This window comes from Octopus bimaculoides, chromosome 12, assembly GCF_001194135.2.
Source record: "Octopus bimaculoides isolate UCB-OBI-ISO-001 chromosome 12, ASM119413v2, whole genome shotgun sequence".
In the NCBI taxonomy this organism is placed as follows: Eukaryota; Metazoa; Mollusca; class Cephalopoda; order Octopoda; family Octopodidae; genus Octopus; species Octopus bimaculoides.
Genome location: NC_068992.1, coordinates 40,628,275 through 40,650,722, shown reverse-complemented (window position 1 = coordinate 40,650,722; position 22,448 = coordinate 40,628,275). Strand labels below are relative to the sequence as shown.

At 37.6% G+C, this 22,448-nt stretch overlaps 1 protein-coding gene across 1 annotated transcript in view; it reads right to left on the bottom strand.

Moving 5' to 3' along the window:
- Positions 1-21,902, bottom strand: part of LOC106872635 (T-complex protein 1 subunit gamma) — a 43,015-nt gene extending 21,113 nt beyond the window's left edge. The window contains exons 1-12 of the mRNA XM_052972038.1: positions 21,781-21,902; positions 21,633-21,694; positions 15,986-16,036; positions 13,892-13,954; positions 11,821-11,917; positions 10,059-10,179; positions 9,468-9,548; positions 9,254-9,359; positions 5,188-5,270; positions 3,293-3,359; positions 3,082-3,116; positions 3-127 (exon numbers count right to left, since the gene is read on the bottom strand). Coding sequence (XP_052827998.1) covers positions 3-127; positions 3,082-3,116; positions 3,293-3,359; positions 5,188-5,270; positions 9,254-9,359; positions 9,468-9,548; positions 10,059-10,179; positions 11,821-11,917; positions 13,892-13,954; positions 15,986-16,036; positions 21,633-21,694; positions 21,781-21,814 — 925 coding nt within the window. The 5' untranslated portion in view covers positions 21,815-21,902. The remainder of the gene's footprint in view (positions 1-2; positions 128-3,081; positions 3,117-3,292; positions 3,360-5,187; positions 5,271-9,253; positions 9,360-9,467; positions 9,549-10,058; positions 10,180-11,820; positions 11,918-13,891; positions 13,955-15,985; positions 16,037-21,632; positions 21,695-21,780) is intronic.
- Positions 21,903-22,448: the final 546 nt, after the last annotated feature.

The window sequence follows — 22,448 nt, the reverse complement described above, 5'->3', positions numbered from 1 at the left end:
ACCTAAAACACGAGAAAATTCATGAGAAGGAAACAGATTATCAAAAAATGGTTGTCCAGTCTGGACTTTCCAAGTTAGTTTTCCAAAGATTCTCATTAACTCATTAAGTCCCAGAGTACTTAAATTTCTGAATAATACTTTTAAATTCTTACAAATGATTGAAAATTGGTTAAAATGAAAAAAAACACCTATTAAAACTCCTTTACTTCAAGTAGAAATGGAAATACTCAGTGTCCTATAAATACGACACTGAGACAATGTGATATAGCTTATTTAATGTTCTCATTTAGTGTCCTATTTATATGACAGTGGGACTTAATGAACTGAGTCACTTTTTGCCAAACTGTTAATTAACAGGGACGTGAACAGACCAACACTATCAAGCAGTTGTGGAAAACACAGACACACAACGTACATCTTTCGGTTTCTGTGAACCAAATCTACTCAGGAGGCTTTGGTCTGCCTGCAGCATAAGAAGGTGACATGCAAAGGGACTGAACCTGACCAGGCGTGGAAGTAAACTTTCTTCCTCATAGCCACACTGCTCCCATAGTGCAGTAAATAAATGAATGTAACCATTTTATTTTTAGTATAAACATAATTCTTTGGTTACAGTCTTAGCTTCTTTTCACACCAACTCGAAAGCAGACGGTAAGCATTTGCTACTAATAGCAACATAGTATGGGAAGTAACTCGTGTTAAGGGAGGTAACTCTTACGAGTTTCAACGCGTGCAAAGCAACAAAATTCTGGAGGTTCAGCGAAATAAAATGTTTTAATTATATATTCTTTTCTACTCTGGGCACAAGGCCTGAAATTTTTGGGGGGGGAGAGGGGATTAAATTGACCTCAGTACGCAACTGGTACTTAATTTATCGATCCCGAGAGGACGAAAGGCTATGTCGACCTCGGCGGAATTTGAACTCAGAACGTAGCGGCAGACGAAATACCGCTAAGCAGTTCGCCTGGTATGCTAACGTTTCTGCCAGCTTGCGCCTTGTCTTGATTATACATTCAGCATTTCCAGAAAGTTAAAATATGCAAGAGGGAGGAAGGAAAGGCCCTTCAAACTAAACTCCTCACAAGAAATAAACAATTATACCAATCCTTCTGGGATAAAAGCAATGGTAGGCAAGGTACACATATACTGCTAGCTGAGAAATGGATAAAGTAATTAAGGTAGTTAGGATGTATGACATGATAATTAAGCTAAGTTTAATTAGATAATTCATCAGCAACAGTTATTTCTGCATACACCACACAATCAGGATTAGCAGACGAACAAAAAGACCGCTTGTATGAGATTTCTGGACAACCTCTATAATGGTTGACAGCAATTTCATCATAAATTGCTGGTGACTTTAATGTTGATCAAAACCAGGATCGTTTCCATGATGTCCATAGAAGCTATGGATATGGTGTGAGAAATGAGGGGGGGGTGTTCCTGGAGTTCTGTGATGCAACCAATCTGACAATCTGCAACATAACCTTCAAGAAACTAGTCACCTAACAATCTCAAGCTCCTTCGTTAGATTTCATTCTCATCTAAAAGAAAAAATACCACTGTAAATACCAAACCCGTTCATTATTATCATCATCGTTTAACGTCCACTTTCCATGCTGGCATGGGTTGGACGGTTTGACTATGGACTGGCAAGCCGAGAGGCTGCACCAGGCTCCAATCCGATCTGGCAAGGTTTCTACAGCTGGATGCCCTTCCGAATGCCAACCACTCTGAGAGGGTAATGGGTGTTTTTACGTGCCACCAACACAGGGGCCAGTCAGGCAGCATTGGCATCGACCATGTCTGAATGGTACTTTTCACATGTCACTGGTACAGGAGCCAGTCAGGTGGCACTGACATCGACCATGCTTGAATGGTGTTTTATGTGTCACCAGCACTGGCATCAGACATGCTTCAATAGTACTTCTTATGTGCTGCCAGCACAGGTGCCAGTCAAGTGACACTGGCATCGACCATGTTCAGATGGCACATTTTACGTGCCACCAGCAAAGGAGTCAGTCATGTGGCACTGGCATCGACCACACTCAAACGGCACCACTGGCATGGGAGCTAGTCAGGTGGCGTTGGTATCGACCACGCTTGAATGGTGCCTTTTTAAGTGTCACCGGCACTGGCCACACTCAAATGGCAGTTTTTTTACATACCACGAGCACAGGTGCCAGTCAGGCGGCACTGGCATTGGCCACGACTCACAAATTCACTACTCAACTCAGATTAATGGCTAGAATCTTCAGAATCAAAGCTAGACTAACTAAAGATATAGAAACTAAAAGATTTAGCAGTTGTTTATGAGTTTAGAGAAATCTTTATCCATTCACACGACTGTAGAGAGGAGTTAGAACACTACAGAACAGACAACAGGGAGTTCCTAAGAGATAACCTGCTGAATTCTACAGATTCCATATAAGACTGGTGCAAGGTACCAGCCAAAACAAAGGTGACATGGTAATGGCATAAAATGGTAGAGAGGATTAGAAGGTCTGGAAGGAAGAGAATATGTGATAATGAATTCATTTTATCAAGCAGCAAGATATCAAGTTTACTTGGATGTCAATAGGGGCGAAGCAAAAAGGAAAATATCTGCATGTGTTCTATGTCACGAGAACTCTCACCCACTTAAGACCACAACATATTCCTGTCTCAACATCACATGAAATAGCCCTAACTTTTGCCATCATATGCTTCTTTCACCGACCCATCCTTACCTTTGGCCACTCTGCTACTGTTAATTACTTCCCTCCCCTCAATAGCACCCCCACCTATGCCTACCTTCTCCATCACACCCTTACTCCTTCCGTCTCTCCCATCCATTCTCAGTTGCTACCTGTAATCATTGTTCTGGATACACATAACAACATTACTGCCTTTAGCAATTTTCATTCCTATTTCTCTCCCCCTCTCAAAACAGACTTCAGCCACTGGGTCCAATACAGCTGACGCCTTAGCTAAATAGAACTAATGTCAATTACTATTAACATACAAGCTCTAAACCAGTGAAAGACAATATTCAAAGAACAGTGTTAGAGAAATAATTAAAGTGTCAGAAAAGAAACTCACGCAAAATCGTCTTCGGCAGTGATTTCAATGTTGGTCTGGTAATGAAAATAATGAAAACAATGTTATTTCAGAATAAAAACCCTTTGATCCATAATAATTCAATCACAAGAATGTTTTCTGTTTCAGGTTGATTTCTTTTTACATATTACATAACAAGATACAACTAATTTGATACTAATTTCTTTAATCTCTAATTAGTAAATATAATTACCTGGCTTTCTCCCTTCTTGTATTCTAACGAACAGTCAAGTAACAGAATGCGAGGGTTTTCTATTTTTCTGTCAAACAAAGAAAAAAGGTTCTTTAATTAAAGAAATTAATTCAACATATTACTAGATTCTTTAAAAACAGGATATAACAATGTAATTAATAAGGAGGAATAAAAAGAAACGATATCACAACATTTGTAAATCTCACAACGAGAGATATTCAGCAACAGTACTTTGGAGTAAAGATTATTTGCCAACATAACATGGCAGTCCTGGTTTAGGACGGATGTTGCTGTAATTTAGCCCCAGAAAACAGTCTCCAGCTGGCTATACGCCACGATATGTGTCCATATATTTTCAAACAATTATTCGGTGATGATGAAGGGAAATAACCCAGAAATCGCGATACACAGATATTGTTTTGAGCTGAGTGGGGGTGCTAGATTCCCTTGCTCGAAAATATAAGGACACAGATTGTGTCGTATAGCCAGCTGGAGACAATGGCTCCTGGGGCTAAACATTCGTCCTAAACCAGGACTGCCATGTTATGTTGGCAAACAATCTTTACTCCTATATTACAACAATACAGAACAAAAGACTGTGACTAACATTGAATAAGATGACATAAGCTACCCCTATACATCACTGGTGGAAAAGATCCATTTGCACATCTTAAATGTGCCCCAAAGTCATTACAATGAATTGTTTAAAAATCCCTTTACAGATATCTATTATACAACAGCCCCAGAAAACCTAAAACTAATGTCTAAAGAAATTTCAGAATATATACAAAAGGAATTAAATCTTTAAACCTTCTAATACCAATCCACTTAAGATAACCCTAGTTTTATGATACAAATATCCAATTTTAAGATGATGTAATTGAAACATTTCAAATTTAATATTGATTTTATGATCCAAACAACAGATTAATAATGATGATACTGAATTATGAGCATTTTTACAATGACCAACATTGTGTGTTAATGGTTATGTAATAGTTTAACCAAATATATAACAAAAACAACAAACAATGTTTGGCTAAAGACTTCCTTTTTTTTAATTAAATATGCTGATGATGATGATACTGGGGTCTGAAAAAGGTTTTTTTCATCTAATTTTTTAAAGACAGTTCATAATGCAAAAGCTATGATTGAATGACATTTAGCATAAAAGACTATTAGAAGTTGGGATTATCAAATTGTTAATGAATTAAATTAATTCAGCTAAATATTTGATGGATGTAAAAAGTTTTTTTTGCCCCTCAATCTACAGTAAAAATAGAGGAACCTCAGTTTCCGAACAACTCTGATCACGAATAAATCGTACATTATTTCCTGTCTTTCTCATATTCATTTAATACAGTAGTACTTTGGTTTACGACCGCCTCTGATCATAAATCATGCTTTATATCATCATCGTTGTTGTTTGACATCCACTTTCTATGTTGGCATGGGTTGGACAGTTTGACTGAGGACTGGAGAGCCAGAGGCTGCAGCAGGCTCAATCTGATCTGGCAAAGTTTCTACAGATGGATGTCCTTCCTAACGCCAACCACTCCAAGAGTGTAGTGAGTGCTTTTACATGCCACCAGCACAAGGGCCAGTCAGATAGTTCTGGCAACGACCACGCTCAAAAGGTATTTTTTATGTGCTACCTGCACGGGAGCCAGTCTGTAGCCCTGGCAACGATCATGCTCAGACGTGCTTTTAACGTTCCACTGGCACAAGTGCCAATCAGGCGGTACTGTCATCGGCCACATCAGCGATTTTGGTCTTTATATATATATACATAAAGCATAATTTATTCGCAATCAGAGTTGTTCAAAAACCGAGGTACTACTGTATAAGTTTTATTTGATTTCAAAATATCAATGTCAGTCAGAAGATTAAATTACCTCTTCATTTTAGGATGTGTGACATCTTTGTTCAATAGAATTCCTTGCAATACACAAGAATCTTCAATGCAACCACCAGGAATCTATTGAAAATATTCAAGAAATATAAATTATTCAGTGAGAAAAAATGAAAAAATGCTGCAGAGAAAATATCAAAACCAATATCAGGAAATACGATATTCTGTATAATTTTAGACTAACCTTTATAAATGGTGTGAAAATGCCATTACAACAGTAATAGTTGGCATATGTGTGTGCGTATATATATATATACATATATATATATACACATACACACACACAAGGGTGTAGTTGTGCAGTCAACCGTATGGTTTCAGGTTCGGTGCCAGGATATAATACTTTGGGCAAGTGTCTTTTACTATAGTCTGGTGAGTGTATTTAGTGGATAGATATTGAAAGCTTGCCATGTATGTATATATGCGTATATGTGTGAGTGTGTGATAGTCATAAACGAGTGTCACTGTCAAAGAAGCAGTGTCCATAGTCACTAAACTTCTGTATAAGCACGTCTAGCCATGAGGGGAAAATTACCTTATTTGGAAACAGGTAAAAGTCAAGGACAGAATGACAAAAGAAAGTTTCCAACCATAGAAAATCTACTTTGACAAATTCTGTCCAACCAATGCCATCATAACAAATCCATTTTTTTTTTTACGTTAACAAAAACTATGAGAGGAGACCAGAATTTTCCTTTACTTCTCTTTTAAATGAACATGTACATGAAATGTTAATGAAGATTTTTTTCACAGGTTTCATACCAACTCTATTGGTTACAAGTAATAATACTCAATCACTGTTGTCCACTTTAACATCTACTTTTTGTTGCTTGCATGGGTCAGATGCAACTTCACTGAAGCTGATTTTTAAAAAATTTTTTATGGTTGGATGCCCTTCTTCATATAAACTCTCTCCTATATGCACAGACATGGCTGTGTGGTAAGAAACCTGCTTCTGAACCACATGGTTCCAATTAAGTCCCACTGCATGGCACCATTGGCAAGTGTTTCCAGCTATAACTTGGAGTTGACCAAAGCCTTGTGAGTAAAATTGGTTAGACAGAAACTGACTGGAGCCTGGTGGCACGTAAAAAGCACCCACTACACTCATGGAGTGACTGGCTTTAGGAAGGGCCTCCAGCCGTAGAAACCATGCCAAATGAGATTGCAACCTGGTACAGTTCTCTGGCTTATCAGTTCCACTCAAACTGTCTAACCCAATGCTTCCCAACCCTTTTATTTAAAATTCTCCCATGAACCCCTTTTAATATGCTCACCCTATATATATATATACATATATATATATTCATTTTTTCTTTTACTTGTTTCAGTCATTTGATTGTGGCCATGCTAGAGCACTGCTTTTTTAGCCAAGCAAATCAACCCCAGGACTTATTCTTTGTAAGCCTAGTACTTATTCTATTGGTCTCTTTTTGCTGAACTGCCAAGTTACGGGGATGTAAACACATCGGTTGTCTAGTGATGGTGGGGGGTGGACAAACACAGACACAAACACACACATATATATATATATATATATACAACGGGCTTCCTTCAGTATGTCTACCAAATCCACTCACAAGGCTTTGGTCAGCCTGAGGCTATAGAAGAAGACACTTGTCCAAGGTGCCACGCAGTGGGACTAAACCTGGAACCATGTGGTTGGCAAACAAACTTCTTACGACAGCCAGTCCTGCACCTACATATATGAAATTTTGAATTTAGTTCATAGACCCCCAGTACTACCTTTGCAAACCACTAGGGGTCCACAGTCTAACCCATGCTAGTATGGAAAGCAGATACTAAATGATGATATATATTTATTTAAAATGTGTGTCTTTGTGTCTGTCAGTTTGTTCCCCACCACCACCAATTGACAACCGGTGTTGGTGTGTTTACATTCCCTGTAACTTTACAGTTCAGCAAAACAAAGTACCAGGTATAAAAAAAAAGTACTGGGGTCAATTCATTCAACTGGAAGTTGAAGGCAGTGCCCCAACATGGTCTCAGTCTAATGACTGAGGCAAGGAGAGAGAGGAGGAAAAAACCTCACCTGTTTCCATGTAAGGTAATAAATCCCCAGTCTATGGAACAACAAACTACCTGGACATGCTTTGGCAGAAGACTGCAATCAAACACTATTTGTCTAAATGATGAGGATTTTCTTTATAATAAATGTGATGAAGGGGGAATAGAAATTCAGTCAAGCACACACACACACACACTTTACTACACAGTGGGACCAACCCCCTAATCACAATACCAAAGTGAATTTTGAGGCAAAGTGGCTGAGTTCTTTTTGAGTGTCGGGCCTCATGGAGGCAATGACCAAGATGTTTGGCATTATGTTGTGCTTGAGAAGAAGACCCATCAAGCATAGCAAAATTGGCACCCATGCCGGTGTCACGTAAACGCACCCCAGTGTCATGCAAATGACGCATAAAAGCACCCACTACATTCTCGGATTGGTTGGCGTTAGGACAGGCAAACAGCTGTAGAAAACCATGCCAAATCAGACTGGAGCCTGGTGCAGCTTTCCTTCATCCCAGCCCAGTCAAACCGTCCAACTCCTGCTAGCATGGACAATGGATGTTAAATAATGATGATGACAACACAGCTCTGCCTGCATATGTCTGGTGTCTGAAGACTTGGTGTTTGGATTCAGTTATGCAATCTTCTCAACAATAACCTTTATTAATTCACCAACAAGCCCTGTTTTAAGCACAGTTAATGCCTTTATTAGTAATAAAGATTTTAATGTCAGAACGCTGGTTTCAAATTTTGACACAAAGCCTTGATGAAGGGGGGCCCAAGTCGGTTATGTTGACCACAAATGCTCAATCGGTACTTATTTTATCGACCTTGAAAGGATATAAGGCAAAGCTGCCTTCATTGTATTTTGAACTCAGAATGTAAAGAGACGGAATGCTGCTAAGCATCTTGCTCAATGTGCTAATGATTCAGCCAGCTCATTGTGTTTTGATGTCAGAATATTAAGATGTTAGAAGTGAGGGGCCAGCCATGTGGTCTTAGGTTCAGTCCAACTACTTTGGGCAAGTATCTTCTATTATGGCCTCAGGCTGGTGGAAACTAAAAGCCTGCCAAATAAGTATATATACATCATCATCATCATTTAACGTTCGTTTTCCATGCTGGCATGGGTTGGACAGCTTGACAGGGGTCTGGGAAGCCAGGAGGCTGCACCAGGCTCCAGTCTGATCTGGCAGTGTTTCTACAGCTAGATGCCCTTCCTAACGTCAACCACTCCGAGTGTGTAGTGGGTGCTTTTTTACATGCCACCGGCACAGGGGCCAGAGAGGGCTGGCATCAACCACAATCAGATTGTGCTTTTTACATGCCACAGGCACAGAAGCCAGACAAGGCAGCGCTGGCATTGGCCACATTCGGATGGAGCTTTTTATATGCCACTGGCATGGGGATCAAATATATATAGAAGGGTAAAAACCCACTTCCGTTATGAATGACTGTGGGACTGCACTTAGAAAGATCTCCTCCAAGGCACAAGTCCAAGCAAGGTTGTTTGTGGAAGAGCAGCAATGCTCATGCATAGCAGCCTCTTCTCTCCATGCGACCAACGTTATCCAAGGGAAAGGCAAAGGGGCCGATACAGATCAGCACCAGTGACATCACAACCGAGTGAACTGGAGCAACATTAAATTAAGTGTCTTGCTCAAGAACATAACACACAGCACAGTACAGGAATTGAACTCATTATCTCATGATTGTGAACTGGCAGCTCTAACTACCGATTCACACTGGGTGTGTACATATGCATATACAATTGTCCTGATAACATCATGTGATGACTGTTGTCATACAAGTGATGTTGTTTGTTTCTTATCTTCCTTGGGACAATATTGCCTTTGTTGGAAACAGATGAGGGTTGGCAACAGGATGGGCACCCAGCTGTAGAAAACATGCCCTGATGAAGAATTTTGTTCAACCCATGTAAACATAATGCAAAAGTGGATGTTAAACAATGATAATGACAACTTAGATTTTAGAAGGAAATGAAATGTACAACTTACTTTTTCAACTTTAGCAAAATTCTTTATATCAATCTCTTTCTTTCCTTTTTCTTCAACCAGGACTATTTTAGTAGCAGTCAATGCCATTTTACAAGCCAACTCAGACCTTTGAAGAGGTTTTTAAAAAAGGAAAATAAAACATTATTAGCAGAAGTCTTTGGAAAAGTACAAAACAGTTCTGGCAGAATAACAGACAATGAAACATTGCACTTACCATTGTTTCATAAACTTGGTCCCAATACAACTTTTAATGATTTTCAACAGTTCCGCATCATTATTCACATCAACTGGAACACTGGTTGAAAACAAAACATTTAAAGTCAATTCCATATGTTTTAGGTAGTTTAAAAAGCTTTTGATACCAACCCACTTGTGACTACCCCCTCGTTCTATGACACAAACTTCCTTACCTTGAAGTGATCTAGAAATTAAAACCTTCCACCAAAATTTCATGTCATGTTCCAAACTCCAGCATTTTACTAAATTCATCATTTTCAAAATTAATATAAAACAAAAGCACTTTATTTCAACAGAAGTAAGATAGATGCTAAAACTTTAGTTCCAACCATCTTCAAGATGTTTCATATCTATCTATTATGGGCAGAAGACCAGAAATTTTGATGAAGGGAGCTAGTTGATTACACATACTCCAGTGATTAATTAGTTCTTATTTTATCGACCCCCAAAAGGATAGCAACATTTCAACTCAGAACAAAATGCTCAAAACCATCCAATTTCACAACTTTGTACTTTTTTTTTAATGAATGTTCTAATAAAAAGAAAGAATTCTTTTGTTCAAGCTCACCCTATCTTAGCCTTCATTATTTCCAAAATATCATCAAGAGCACGCCTGAAAGCACTGATGATGACAGTTGGATGCATTTGTTCACCAAGGAAGGGACTGGCCACATTCAACACTTCTCCAGCTAAAAAAAAAAAAAAAATATATGTAATCAAAATGTGATTTTAGTGACAGCAATCATTTTCACACACCCTGTATGGCACCTTCCCATATAAACTTGACCCTTATGCTCGTATCATATCAAAACACTAAAGAATGTCTAGATATACCAATTCATATTCAAAATCAAAATTACCAAAGAATTTCAGTGTTGTGACAAGACACAGTCACCGATGGAGTTATATTTCTCGTGTCAATTGCACCATCAGTGTCTTTGGTGCAAGTTTTCTGGCAGCTTTCTTGAACTAAAAATGTTTTTCTTCTACATACCCCTCCATTTCGATATTTTGCTCTCGACTATCTCCAGCAGGATGCTATGAAATTGCTCTCATCATCATCATCATTTAACATCCGTTTTCCATTTTGGCATGAGCTGGACAAGAGTTGGTGAGGCCTGGTGCCAGTTTGAGAAATATTGTTCTTCAGAGAAGTACAGGGATTCTTGATCAAAATCAATTGCAGTCAGAGTACCAAAGAAGAACATATGATGAAAACTGCAAATTACTGTCAAAGCAGGCTCATCTTAACATGCAAACACCAAGAGAAGCTCAGCATATTCATCTATAACTACAAACAAATAACAGAGAACTTTTAAAGCTGTCACCGAGACAATCCTTTAGTATTTAATCCAGTCATATCTGACCTAAATATTCTACATATTTTATGTTCAAACTGGCCATGTCCTGCCTCTTCCACACACCCTACAATGTCATTTTGAAAATATATACAATCACCACATCAAAATCTCAAAGTTGCAACATGATAAATCATCATTATCATCTTTGTTTAACATCCGCTTTCCATGCTGGCATGGGTTGGATGGTCTGACTGAGGGCTGGCAAGCTAGAAGGATGCACCAAGCTCCAACCTGATCTGGCAAAGTTTCTACTGTTGGATGCCCTTCCTAACACCAACCACTCCATGAGTATAGTGGGTGCTTTTATGTGTTACCGGCACGAGGGCCAGTCAGGCGGTTCTGGCAATGACCACACTCAAAAGGTGCTTTATAGGTGCTACCTGTAGAGGAGCCAGTCCAACAGCACTGGCAACAATCATGCTCAAATGGTGCTTTTTACGTGCCACCAGCACAGGAGCCAATCTGCGGCCCTGGCAACGATCACGCTTGGATATGCTTTTAACGTTCCACTGGCATGAGTGCCAAATCAGGCGGTACTGCCATCGGCCACATCAGCGATTTTGACTTTTTGATTTCAGTTGCCTCAATAGGTCTTCACAAGCAAAGTTTATGATTAGTTGAAAACCGTGTAAATAAACAAACATTACATTTGACACAATGTGAATGCTAAAGGGTTGTGGATTTGGTAAATTTGGTATGAAGATAGGAGAATCATGGTATCAATTGTGAGAATACAAGACAATCATCAAATATCAAGTTCTTAATTTTGACATTAGGTAGGATTATTCTTTCTTGCTCATTTTCTTTCAAAAATCAATCACAACTACACTTCGTGACCAACAAATAGCTCCAAACATTAAAGGCTTTGTAGGAGACTCGTGAAACGCCACTTCTGGGGAATAGATTACTGAAAATGGTAATCTGGCTGAAATAAAACTGTAAACAAAAAGAAATTAAATAAAGACTTACTGAGAACGATAACAGATGTGGTGCCATCACCAACTTCTTCATCCTGAGTACGGGCTACTTCAATAATGGATTTAGCAGCTGGATGTTGGACAGTGATCTGAAGAGAAGAAGAAATAATTATTTACACCAGATGGCAATATGGAATCTCTCCTAAAACAATAGGTGGGGTAGTGAGATAGTTTGAATATTTACCAGGACAGGGAATCAATGCTGAAACTTTGATTCTGAAAAGCATAGATATGGCTGTGTAGTTGAGAAATTTGATATGCCAACCACTGTGCAGCCCCTTGGGCAAGAATCTTCTACTCTAGCCCCAGGCTGACCAAAGATCTGAATAAATTGGTAGACAGAAACTGAAAAGAAGCTCATCGTGTGTCCTTGTCTTGACATCACATGCCAATTTGATGCACAATGTTTCCAATATAATGATTAGAATGTGCTTTTTCAAGTTGTGTCTATAATTGAGAGACTAACATTACAACAGAATGTGTGGGAATAACATTATGATCCCATATTTATAATGAAACTACTTCTCAACACTGAGTTTTGGATATTGAAAGCTGATTACAAACCTGGAAAAAGACTGTCAACTGATGAATGCATGATGGGTTACAAAGACTGGATACATTTCCAACTATACATGAAAAGTAAACCAACAAGTGCTCAAGGTATCCCACAGTGAGACTGAACTGAAAACCATGTGGTTAAGAAGCAAACTCCTCAAATTATCATTTCCATAACCAAGATTATATATTAAAACGCTCAAAAGATAACAAGTATTTAACACTGGGACATTTTTAATATCTAATGAGGAGTCAGAAATAAGACATGTTAAAGATTTAAGCTTAGAAAATAATTATCTTAATTAGTAACGTTGTAACAGGCACTGATGCTGGTGCCATGTAATTAGTACCCAGTACACTCTTTTAAAGGGTTGGCGTTAGTCAGGGTATCCAGCCATAGAAACCAAACCAAAACAAACTATGGAACCTGGTGCAGTATCCATCAACCCATCCAACTCATACCAGCATGGAAAACATTGATGATGATGATGATGATGATGATGATATAACAAGCTGTATGGAGGGCACTGAGTATTTGTCAACAAACTTCAGAGTATAAATGAAAGACCATCTTATGTAAAGTTGAGCAGCATGTGCCCAATGTAGTATGCTTTAATGTGAGACAGGTAAATACAAAGGACACACCACTCTCGTAACTGCCAGATTCTCAAAGTTGGTTGGGTTCTTCATGTTCAGAATTGAGAAATAGCTGTTGTGAGTAATGTGTCACCTGTGACTAAGAGAAACAAACATTCCCAGCCAAGTTCATCCAGAAGGCCCAGGACATAACCAAGAACAAGACTAATAGGATGACAACGACACCAGCCAAATGCCACAAGTCAGACCTAAGGACATCAAATACTACACAAGGAGAAGAAAGTTTAGATCCAGCAAGAACCAAAAAAACCTTGTGAGCATATGATGTCCCTACCATACTTCAAAAATTTCTGTCACCACCTGCACTACTGTGCCTGGATGTCATGAGGTAACTAGTGACCCCACATTGACAATGTTAGTCGTAAATGTGGTGTTAGTCGTAAATGTGGTGTTAGTCGTAAATGTGGTGAGTTGAGGCCACTTAATGGCTACATCAAGAATGTTATTGGGGCCAAGGGCTATTTTGTTGAACGGTCTTTTTTTTATGTATATAGTTTGTGTGCATTTTTCTAGGGACATTTTGTTCTTTGTCTAGAGGCCTATACATAAAGTATAGAGATGTTAACTACAATGATATATTCATTAACGTAAACAGAGGATAAATACTGGTTGGAAAGTGACAGAACACTATAAATTACTTAGTAATGAAACATTTAAGCGAGACTAAACAATACTGTTGCACGAGATTGTAATAGGATTGAGGATGTGTAAGATTACATATTTTAAGACCCACCAAGCACAAACAATTTTAAATGTCTTTTGAAACATGTACATAGATGGAATCAAAATGCAAAAATCCAGAAATGAAAACAACAATAACAAAAGAAGAAATCAACTGAACATGAGCTAACCTCTCTGAGAATAGCATTGCCATCATTTGTCATGACAATTCCTCCCATTGGATCCATCAACATCTGAAACAATAAAGGAAAACATTGACATTATAATTGGTCACCATTTCATATTAGCTTTATCATCAACTGAAATTCATGTAAAAACACAGAAAATGTACTTTATTTTTAAAAAAACAATTCAGCTTTTAACATTTAGATTTACTGTTAAATGTATTTTTTCACTTTTGAATTAATAATCATACTGAAGAGGATTATCAACAGTGTTTGTTTGTAATTTAATTTTTGGATTATAGACTTGAAATTTTGCTAGCAGGTGTTTAAATACTAATGATTTAGAATTGTGCATTTTCAATAAAATCAGAAATGCGTATTGGTGTTGTATTGTGTCACCATATTTTGAATGGCATCCTGAGGATCACTTTTCCTTTCAGAATACTCTTCCATATTAGACAAAAATTCAGAAACATCTCCATCTGAATCACCCAAAGACAAGTCACTCTTATTTCATATTTTTTTCCTCACACATTTTGCAAGTAATCGAGCATTATTTCTTCAAAATTGGAAACCTTCCTACCTGAAGCCAGTTCAGTAACTCCAAAAAAATCAATTCAGATCTTGGAAGGGAAGAAAAAATATTTTTGAAAATTTCACAGTATTTACAAATCATATTTAGATAGAAATGGTTTCTCTCAAAGCTACAAGATTGAGATGTGTTTGTCATAGGGTTGATCGTAAGAGGCAAGATATGGCTGGTTTGAACATAAAGCATGGAGATCTAACCCTACTATCCTTCCTGATGTATGTTCAAACTAGCCAGATTAGACCCCTCACACTTACCTACAATGTCATTCTAAAAATAACAACCATATCAAAACCTTGAATGTATGATCAGAAAATGACTATTTGTAAATCTCACAATGAGAGATATTCAGCAACCGTATATTCCCAGGAGACATCGTCTTCAAATGGCTATACAACAGCTAGATTCCTTTGTTCGAAAATATAAGGACACAGATCGTGTTGTATAGCCAGCTGGAGATGATGTCTCCTGGGGCTAAATTACAGCAACATTCGTCCTAAACCAGGACTGCCATGTTTATGTTGGCAAATAATCTTTACTCGAATGCATGAGATTAATTAAGAACAATGTAAATAAATAAGCGTTGCATTTGAAAAATACAAAACGGTTAAATGCTAAAAGGTGAAGCAAAACAATTTGAGAAACAAAAGTCCAAAAGATGCAGCAACACACAAATAACAAAAATTCAATGTCCACCTTAGAATCAAGGGACAATAAGGGTCACAGCTAAAAATGTTATATTAGCTCAGAATTATTCTTTGAATGGTTTGTTTTGTTTTTGTTTTCTACAGTTCCATACTGAGATAGTTTAGTAAAGTAAGATTAACTTTGTGTAAGCAAGTAAAAAATTTCTTTTAACTAATTAAAATTTCTGAGTGAAAGAAACTGAATTTTAAAATTGGTGGGGACAGAAGAAATTAGAGTTGTAGTTTGTAGCAATAGTCAAAAAGTGACACATTCACTTTTGAAATTTATGTATTAATTCTTCAAAAAACCATCTTTTTATGCCGATATATAAACTAAAACCAACCAACTGGTTTTATATATGATATTGGATTTTTTTTTAATCAACATTAAATTGGTCAGAAGGAAATGTAGTAACAGAAATATAACAAGTTTATATATTTCACCCTCTTGATGTTAATCCACTTGAAACCATCCCTGGTTTTTTGATACAACTTGTCTTTATAAAATAAGCTAAATTAAAATTAAAATTTTGCGTTAGTTTTTGTTCTCAACCCGCCTTGAAACCACCCCTAGTTTTATGACACAAACTCATTTTAAAGTGATCTAAATTACAATTTTCCACTAAAATTTTATGCCCATTTGTTCTAGAAACCAGTTTAATGAGAAAGCTATTTTACTAAATCCTTCCTTATTTTAAAAATTAAGCAAAATAAATGCTGTATATTTCAAATGGAATATGGTAACAAAAAGGCTAACGACAGTTAACAGTAAATTAAATTCAGTATTTTTAGAAGAAGAGGGATAAATAAAAAAACAAATGTTACCTTCAACATGGATCTTGGTCCTAGACATGTCTGGATAATGTCAGCAATGGACTGCAAAAATGCAAGAAATAAATGATAGAACAGTAACACACAAATGACATTAAAACAATGAAGAAGTGTCATTAATCTATTGACAAAAATTAATGGGGTTTTATTTACTGCAGTTAGGGGTGGGCAGGTTGGCAGACTCAGTGTTGAAGAACTGCCTTGCAGGATTCTCTCCAGTTCTTTATATTCTGGGTTCAGATTGTTGCTCATCCCTCCAGAGTCAATAAAAGAAGTCCTAAACCAGGCCTGCCATGTTATGCTGCCAAACAATCTTTACTACAAAGTACTGTTGCTGAATATCTCACATTGTGAGATTTAAAGATAGTAATAGTAGTGGGCGAGGGTGTCTGACCCCGCTGTTATCCAGAAGTGTAGTAGTTGAAATGGAGAAAATATTTCCTGATATCAAAATATGAAAACGATTTAACCCCCTTTAGTATTGAAACCAACCAGATCTGATCTCTCACAACTATCCTCCAATGCCATTCCAAAAATAAAACAATCACACCGTCAAAATCTCAAAGCTGCAAGAAAGTGCACGATTACTTCAAAATAATGGGAACAAAAAAAACTCATTACATTTGACAGAGGAATTTGAATGTTGAAAGGTTAAAGTAACGAAGTATTGAGCCAGTATTTCTTTGATTTCAAATTCATTAAACTGTTGATTACCAGGTCTTAATACTCTTTACTTCCTTTGACTATCAACAAATTCTTTGGTTTTTACAATGAAATCAATCTCAAATCTTCAGCTACCCTCTTTTTACATATAAACAGGATTGTTTCATACAAGCCATCTATGTATCATACTGTAAATAAATCACTGAAAGGCATTTTACAGCCATATTCATACAGAGATAACATCTCTTATGGACATGTTGTGTTCAAAAGCAATATATATATAAGAGGGAGATGAAGTGGTTAGCAAGAATGCCAGATGCATTTCAATCTAGTTGAGCCGAATCAATAGTCTCTATTGTCTGCTAACCACATGCCTAGACAAGATCAGAGATCTCCAGTTAATAGAAACAATGAATAACACATTCACTGGTATTGCAAACAGCTGCCCAGCTGAATAAAATTCCATTATATGCAACAGAAGTATTAAATTAGTGTCACAGTTATAGGAATAGCAGTATCACCATTAACTGCAACAAGGATAAAGGAGATGCTCTGGAAAGAAGCTACTGAAGAGGCATCACGATGATCGACAAGGTTGTGAAGACAATGGAAAGAGAGTGCAACTGGTTAGGAAGAGAATTAGCTTTGATGGGAACTTGGGTTTGCATCAGAACAGGAAACTAGTGATATATTCTCTTCATAGTTCTTAGCTGTGAGTAGGGCACTATACATAGCAGCATCAGTCAACTTGAAAAACTGGTGCCACTTCCGGTAGTTTGATAATAGCAAAGAAATGAATGATTGGCAGGAGTACTTATCACTAAAGTGCCAGTTGGCAAAGAATTCAATGAGAAATTTAGAATGCATCCTCATCTTGTACCTTGAGGGTCCACACAGATGCCCCATCACTCCTATTTCATCTCTTCCTCACACCAAGCAGATCACCCCTGCCCTCTGCACTCTCATACTTTAACCCCCTCAGGGTTCCTAAGTCTTACAAGCTGCATGATTGGTGTTAGGAAGAGCATGTATCCCGAGAAACCCAGCCAAACTAAACATCAGAGCAGGATACAGTTCTTAGACTTTCCAGATCCAATCAAACCATCTAATCCATGCCAGCATGGAACAAGTCTGTTAAATGATGACGTAGATGTCTATCAGTGTTGTCATCAGTGTCTTTTTACTTAGTGCAGCACATAGACGAAGCCGAGTCTGTTGATTTGGTTCAAAAGAACAGTGAAGTGTTATATAAAATGCCTCACTTTGCTGCCATATCCACAATTTCTTAAACACCACCACCTACAACTGATGCAAATGATCATCACATTCCAAGTTACTTTGTAGAACCTTAGGAATCTGACTACAATATGCAGAAGAAGATGCATAAATGCTCAGATCAAATCAGACCCTTAGAAAAAACACAGCGAGTCAAAGAGCATCTAAAGCATTCAATACTCTTTGAAAAAGGACCAACAGAATGTCATCTATGAAATTATGACCATTTATTACTGACTGTGATGTACCTGGTGTTACAGGAACCAGACTGATTGACTTCATATCAAGAACTCTGTCTTGTAGCAAACTACTACTCTCTACCAATAGAGAAAAAAACTACAGGAATTATTTCACTTAATCAATTATCAATAGTCAGTTGCTTTTAGGTTGGAAAACACAAAATGCACTATTTTCTCCAAACCAAGATTTATTTCTTTAAACAAGGACAGACAAAGGAATTAAGTTAATTACATCGACTCCAGTGCATAACTGGTACTTAATTTATCGACCCTAAAAGGATGAAAGGCAAAGTTGACCTCGACAGAATTTGAACTCAGAATATAATGGCAGACATAATACCACTAAGCATTTCGCCCCATGTGCTAACAATTCTGCCAGCTCGCCCAAACCAAGATTACACTCTGGAGTGGTTGGCAATGGGAAGGGCATCCAGTCATAGAAACTATGCCAAATCAGACTGGAACCTGGATGCAGCTTACCAATTTACGTCAAATCATCTAACCTATGCCAGACGCACCAGTTTTTGCTATTTAAATTACCAAAAACATAAAGAATTGTGCTAAGCAGGAATAACATTTCGTGCACTCTAAAAATTTACTAATACTGTTAAAAAGGACCTGTTCTTCTTAGCTAGGTGCCAAATTTAAGCCAAAATTCTTTCCCCTGCTAGAACACCATTTCTCGTGGATGGGAGAATGGAGAAACTGCCATCAACATTCCTGCTTTAACATCCACTTTTCCATGCTTGCACGAGTCAGAATTGTTAAGGCAGATTCTCTATGGCTGGTTGCTCCTCCTGTCACCAACCCTCACCCATTTCCAAGCAAAGCATTATTTCTCTCTAAGCCAAAAATGTTATTATGGAAGGTTGGAAACAAGCCATTTGAAGGTGATGGTCACTAACAACCATCATGCAATGTCAAGAGACACAAACACACACATTATTGTTTAAACATCTTTTTTCATACCTGGATGGATTGGATGCAGTTTACAGAGGAAGAGCTGGATGTCTTTCCTGTTGCCAAGCAAGGCAATATTTCCCTCATGGCCAAAAAGGTTTGCACAGAATATTGGAAATGATTAACACTGCCTGTATGACAGTGACATTCATTTACAACTAACACATCATCTCAAGACAATACAACATACACACACGACTGAAGCAGTTTCTATCTACCAAATCCACTCATGAGTTTAATGCAAACAGGGCTACACAAAACCTGCAATGGGACTGAAATTGTGGTTGGGAAGCAAACTTCTGAACCAGACAGTTACATCTGCACCGACACAACAGTTTCTATTTATCAGATCTACTTACAAGGCTTTGGTTAGACCAAGTCTAAAGGCCAAGATGCTACACAATGGGATCAAACCCAAAAGTGAATGGGGAAGTGAACTTTTCGACCACGGTCATGGTTTTAAGCTTATCCAACACCATCATCATCATCGTTTAACATCTGTTTTCCATGCTGGCATGGGTTGGATGGTTTGACTGAAAACTGGTAAGCTGCACCAGGTTCTGATCTGATCTGGCAAGGTTTCTGCAGCTGGATGCTCAGAGTGTAGTGGATGTTTTTTACGTTCCACTGGCACAGGAGCCAGTCAGCCACGTTCTGTTAGTGCTTTTTGTGTGCCACCAGCACAGGAGCCAATCAGGGGGCACTGGCATCAGCCATGTTCGGATGGTGTTTTTTATGTGCCACCAGCACATGAAAACTATGGCAAATAAAGAATTGTCTGGATTCAAACTATTTTGTCTTCTCATTAACAGAGATGAGGAGGGCAAGGGGTTTGCTATTTAACTCTTTGTACTAGAAGCTCTTCTGACCAAGTAGATTCAAAGAATGGAGCATCTTACTGCAAACCAGTGATCTCATCATCATCTCACAAGCTATACCTTTGCAGTTATTCATAAATTCTGTCTTCCTTCTGCAAAACCTTGACTAAATATGAATTATAAATCTGAAATAAGCGCCCACATCAACTATTTACAAAATGAGGTAATGCTCAATACATCTGCTTGCAGGAATTCTCACATGCAATACAAGACCCTTCCAACAAATGCAGCTATGACCACATGTGACAGATACAAAAAGATTAACTGAAAAACCATGAAATTGCCTCTCAAAACTCCAAGTTCAGTATTTGTTGGTGCGTTATCTTCAATAAGGCCTCTCCTCTTCACAGCTACAAACTACACATCTCATGACAGTTTCATCCCATTCTAACGTGAGGATTCCAAATCATAGACAATCAGAATCCATGGAATCATTGCATTAAATTAGCCGATGCCGCCTTAGCCATAGCGAAAATTCTATGGAAACCTCGTTATAAAATATTTGCATTGCTTGCTACACCACCAAAACCAATGCAAAATCGCCTTTTAAACTCTAAATTTACTCTTTAAAAGAACGTAACTGAATTTAAAAATCAACTCAAATATCCTAAACCCGTAACATATTTGAGTGGGAGACATGTTTTAACAAGAAAATAATTTGTTCTTTAACACATCTTGATGCAGTTACATTACATTTCTTCTTATATTTAAATCTTTTGAGAGAGAAAAAAAAAAGAATCTTAGCAGGATTCAACATCCCATGGCCCATTATGAAGGGGAATAGAGCGTAGACAGTGACGCAGCAGTGGTGTTTATGCCTTTCCCAAATAAGGAAAGGCAACCAGCAGACGGGGTTACAATAAAAGATGACAGTAATTAAAGATTTCACATGATAAAAGGGACATTAATCTATAGATGTGTATATAATATACATAGGACGACGAATAGTTGCAACGATGACTAATACTGCTTCACAACATAGACATGTAGATTATATCAGAGATACTACAGGGGGGGGGGGTTAACAGTAGATTTATCGTGGTGATGATGGTGGGGGTGGAAGTGGCGGCGGCTGGGGCCGGGAATCGATACCGGGTCGCCAGCATTATCGAGAAGTTTGTATCACAAAGCTTGCAACACACAGATCATATAAAGCTAGACAAGAGGCAGCCACACCATATTTATAATATATATGTGTTGCACACACGTGTGTTATGTAGAACATCATTGAAAAAAAAATTCAAAAAGCTTAAGTGTACGTTGGTGAATTTAAAAACAAGAAAATAGACTAAGAACAAGTGTAACAATTACGTTTAATAATATAATAATATATTGTAATAATTAATGATTAGAAGAGAGACGATGGGGAGACAAAAACAAGTGATCCCCAACTTTGTAACCATATGATAATTCGTTAATTAATGACTAAAAAAACAGCGATAAAACCAAGTAAAAGACAAATACTTCTTTTTTTTTCTTACTCAAAGGTTAAGACGAACATTTCAGAAATTATATAATATCCGAGAAAAATAGAATAAAAGACGGAAATAGAGAGAGATGAAATATTTGAAGGAACATTCTGGACGTTCGTCCATGTGCTTCTTCTCTGAAAGAAAGAAGACTTACCTTACCGGCCTTGATATTACCAAACTGTACCTTGTGACCAGACTCACGTTTGGTATTCTGATCTGAAATTATATTAAAATAAAGCTTTAACTCACGTTTTCTTTGTCGATTTAAGACATAATTAAAAACATTATGTAGTTATACTTACTAAGAACAATGATAGGAGATGATCCACCAAACATGATGATACAACTTAATGGCCGTCTAACTTTCAGAACGAGGCTCTTGATTCCCTTCTCACTCTCTCTGTGTCTCTCTCGTTTTCTCTATTTCATTTTGTCTTCTACTTTTACTCTCTCACTCCTTCTCATTTTTTCTCTCTATCTCTTTCATTTTGTCTTCTTGTTACTCTCTCACTCTCTCTCTCTCTCGCTCTCATCGTTTCTATCTATCTTTCATGTTTGTCTTCCTCTCTCATTCTCTTACTCTTTCTCATCTTTTCTCTCTACCTTTCATTTTGTCTCCCTGTTTTACTCACTCACTCTTTTACTCGCTTTTTTTTCTCTTCCTCTTTCATTTGTCGTTCTCTAGTATCATCGTTTCTATCTATCTTTCATTTTTGTCTCCCTCTTTTATTCTCTTACTCTTTCTTATTTTTTCTCTCTATCTCTCATTTTGTCTCTATCTGTTTTACTCACTCACTCTTTCACTCGCTCTTTTTCTCTTCTTTCTCTTTCTTTTTTATCTGTCGTTCTCTAGTTCTGCTCTTGTATCTTTCTATCTTTTTTCTGTCCCTTCCTCGTTAGCTTTCTCGTGTATTCTTTCTCTCTATTTTCTTTATAACTCTCTCTCTCTCTCTCTCTCTCTCTCTCTCTC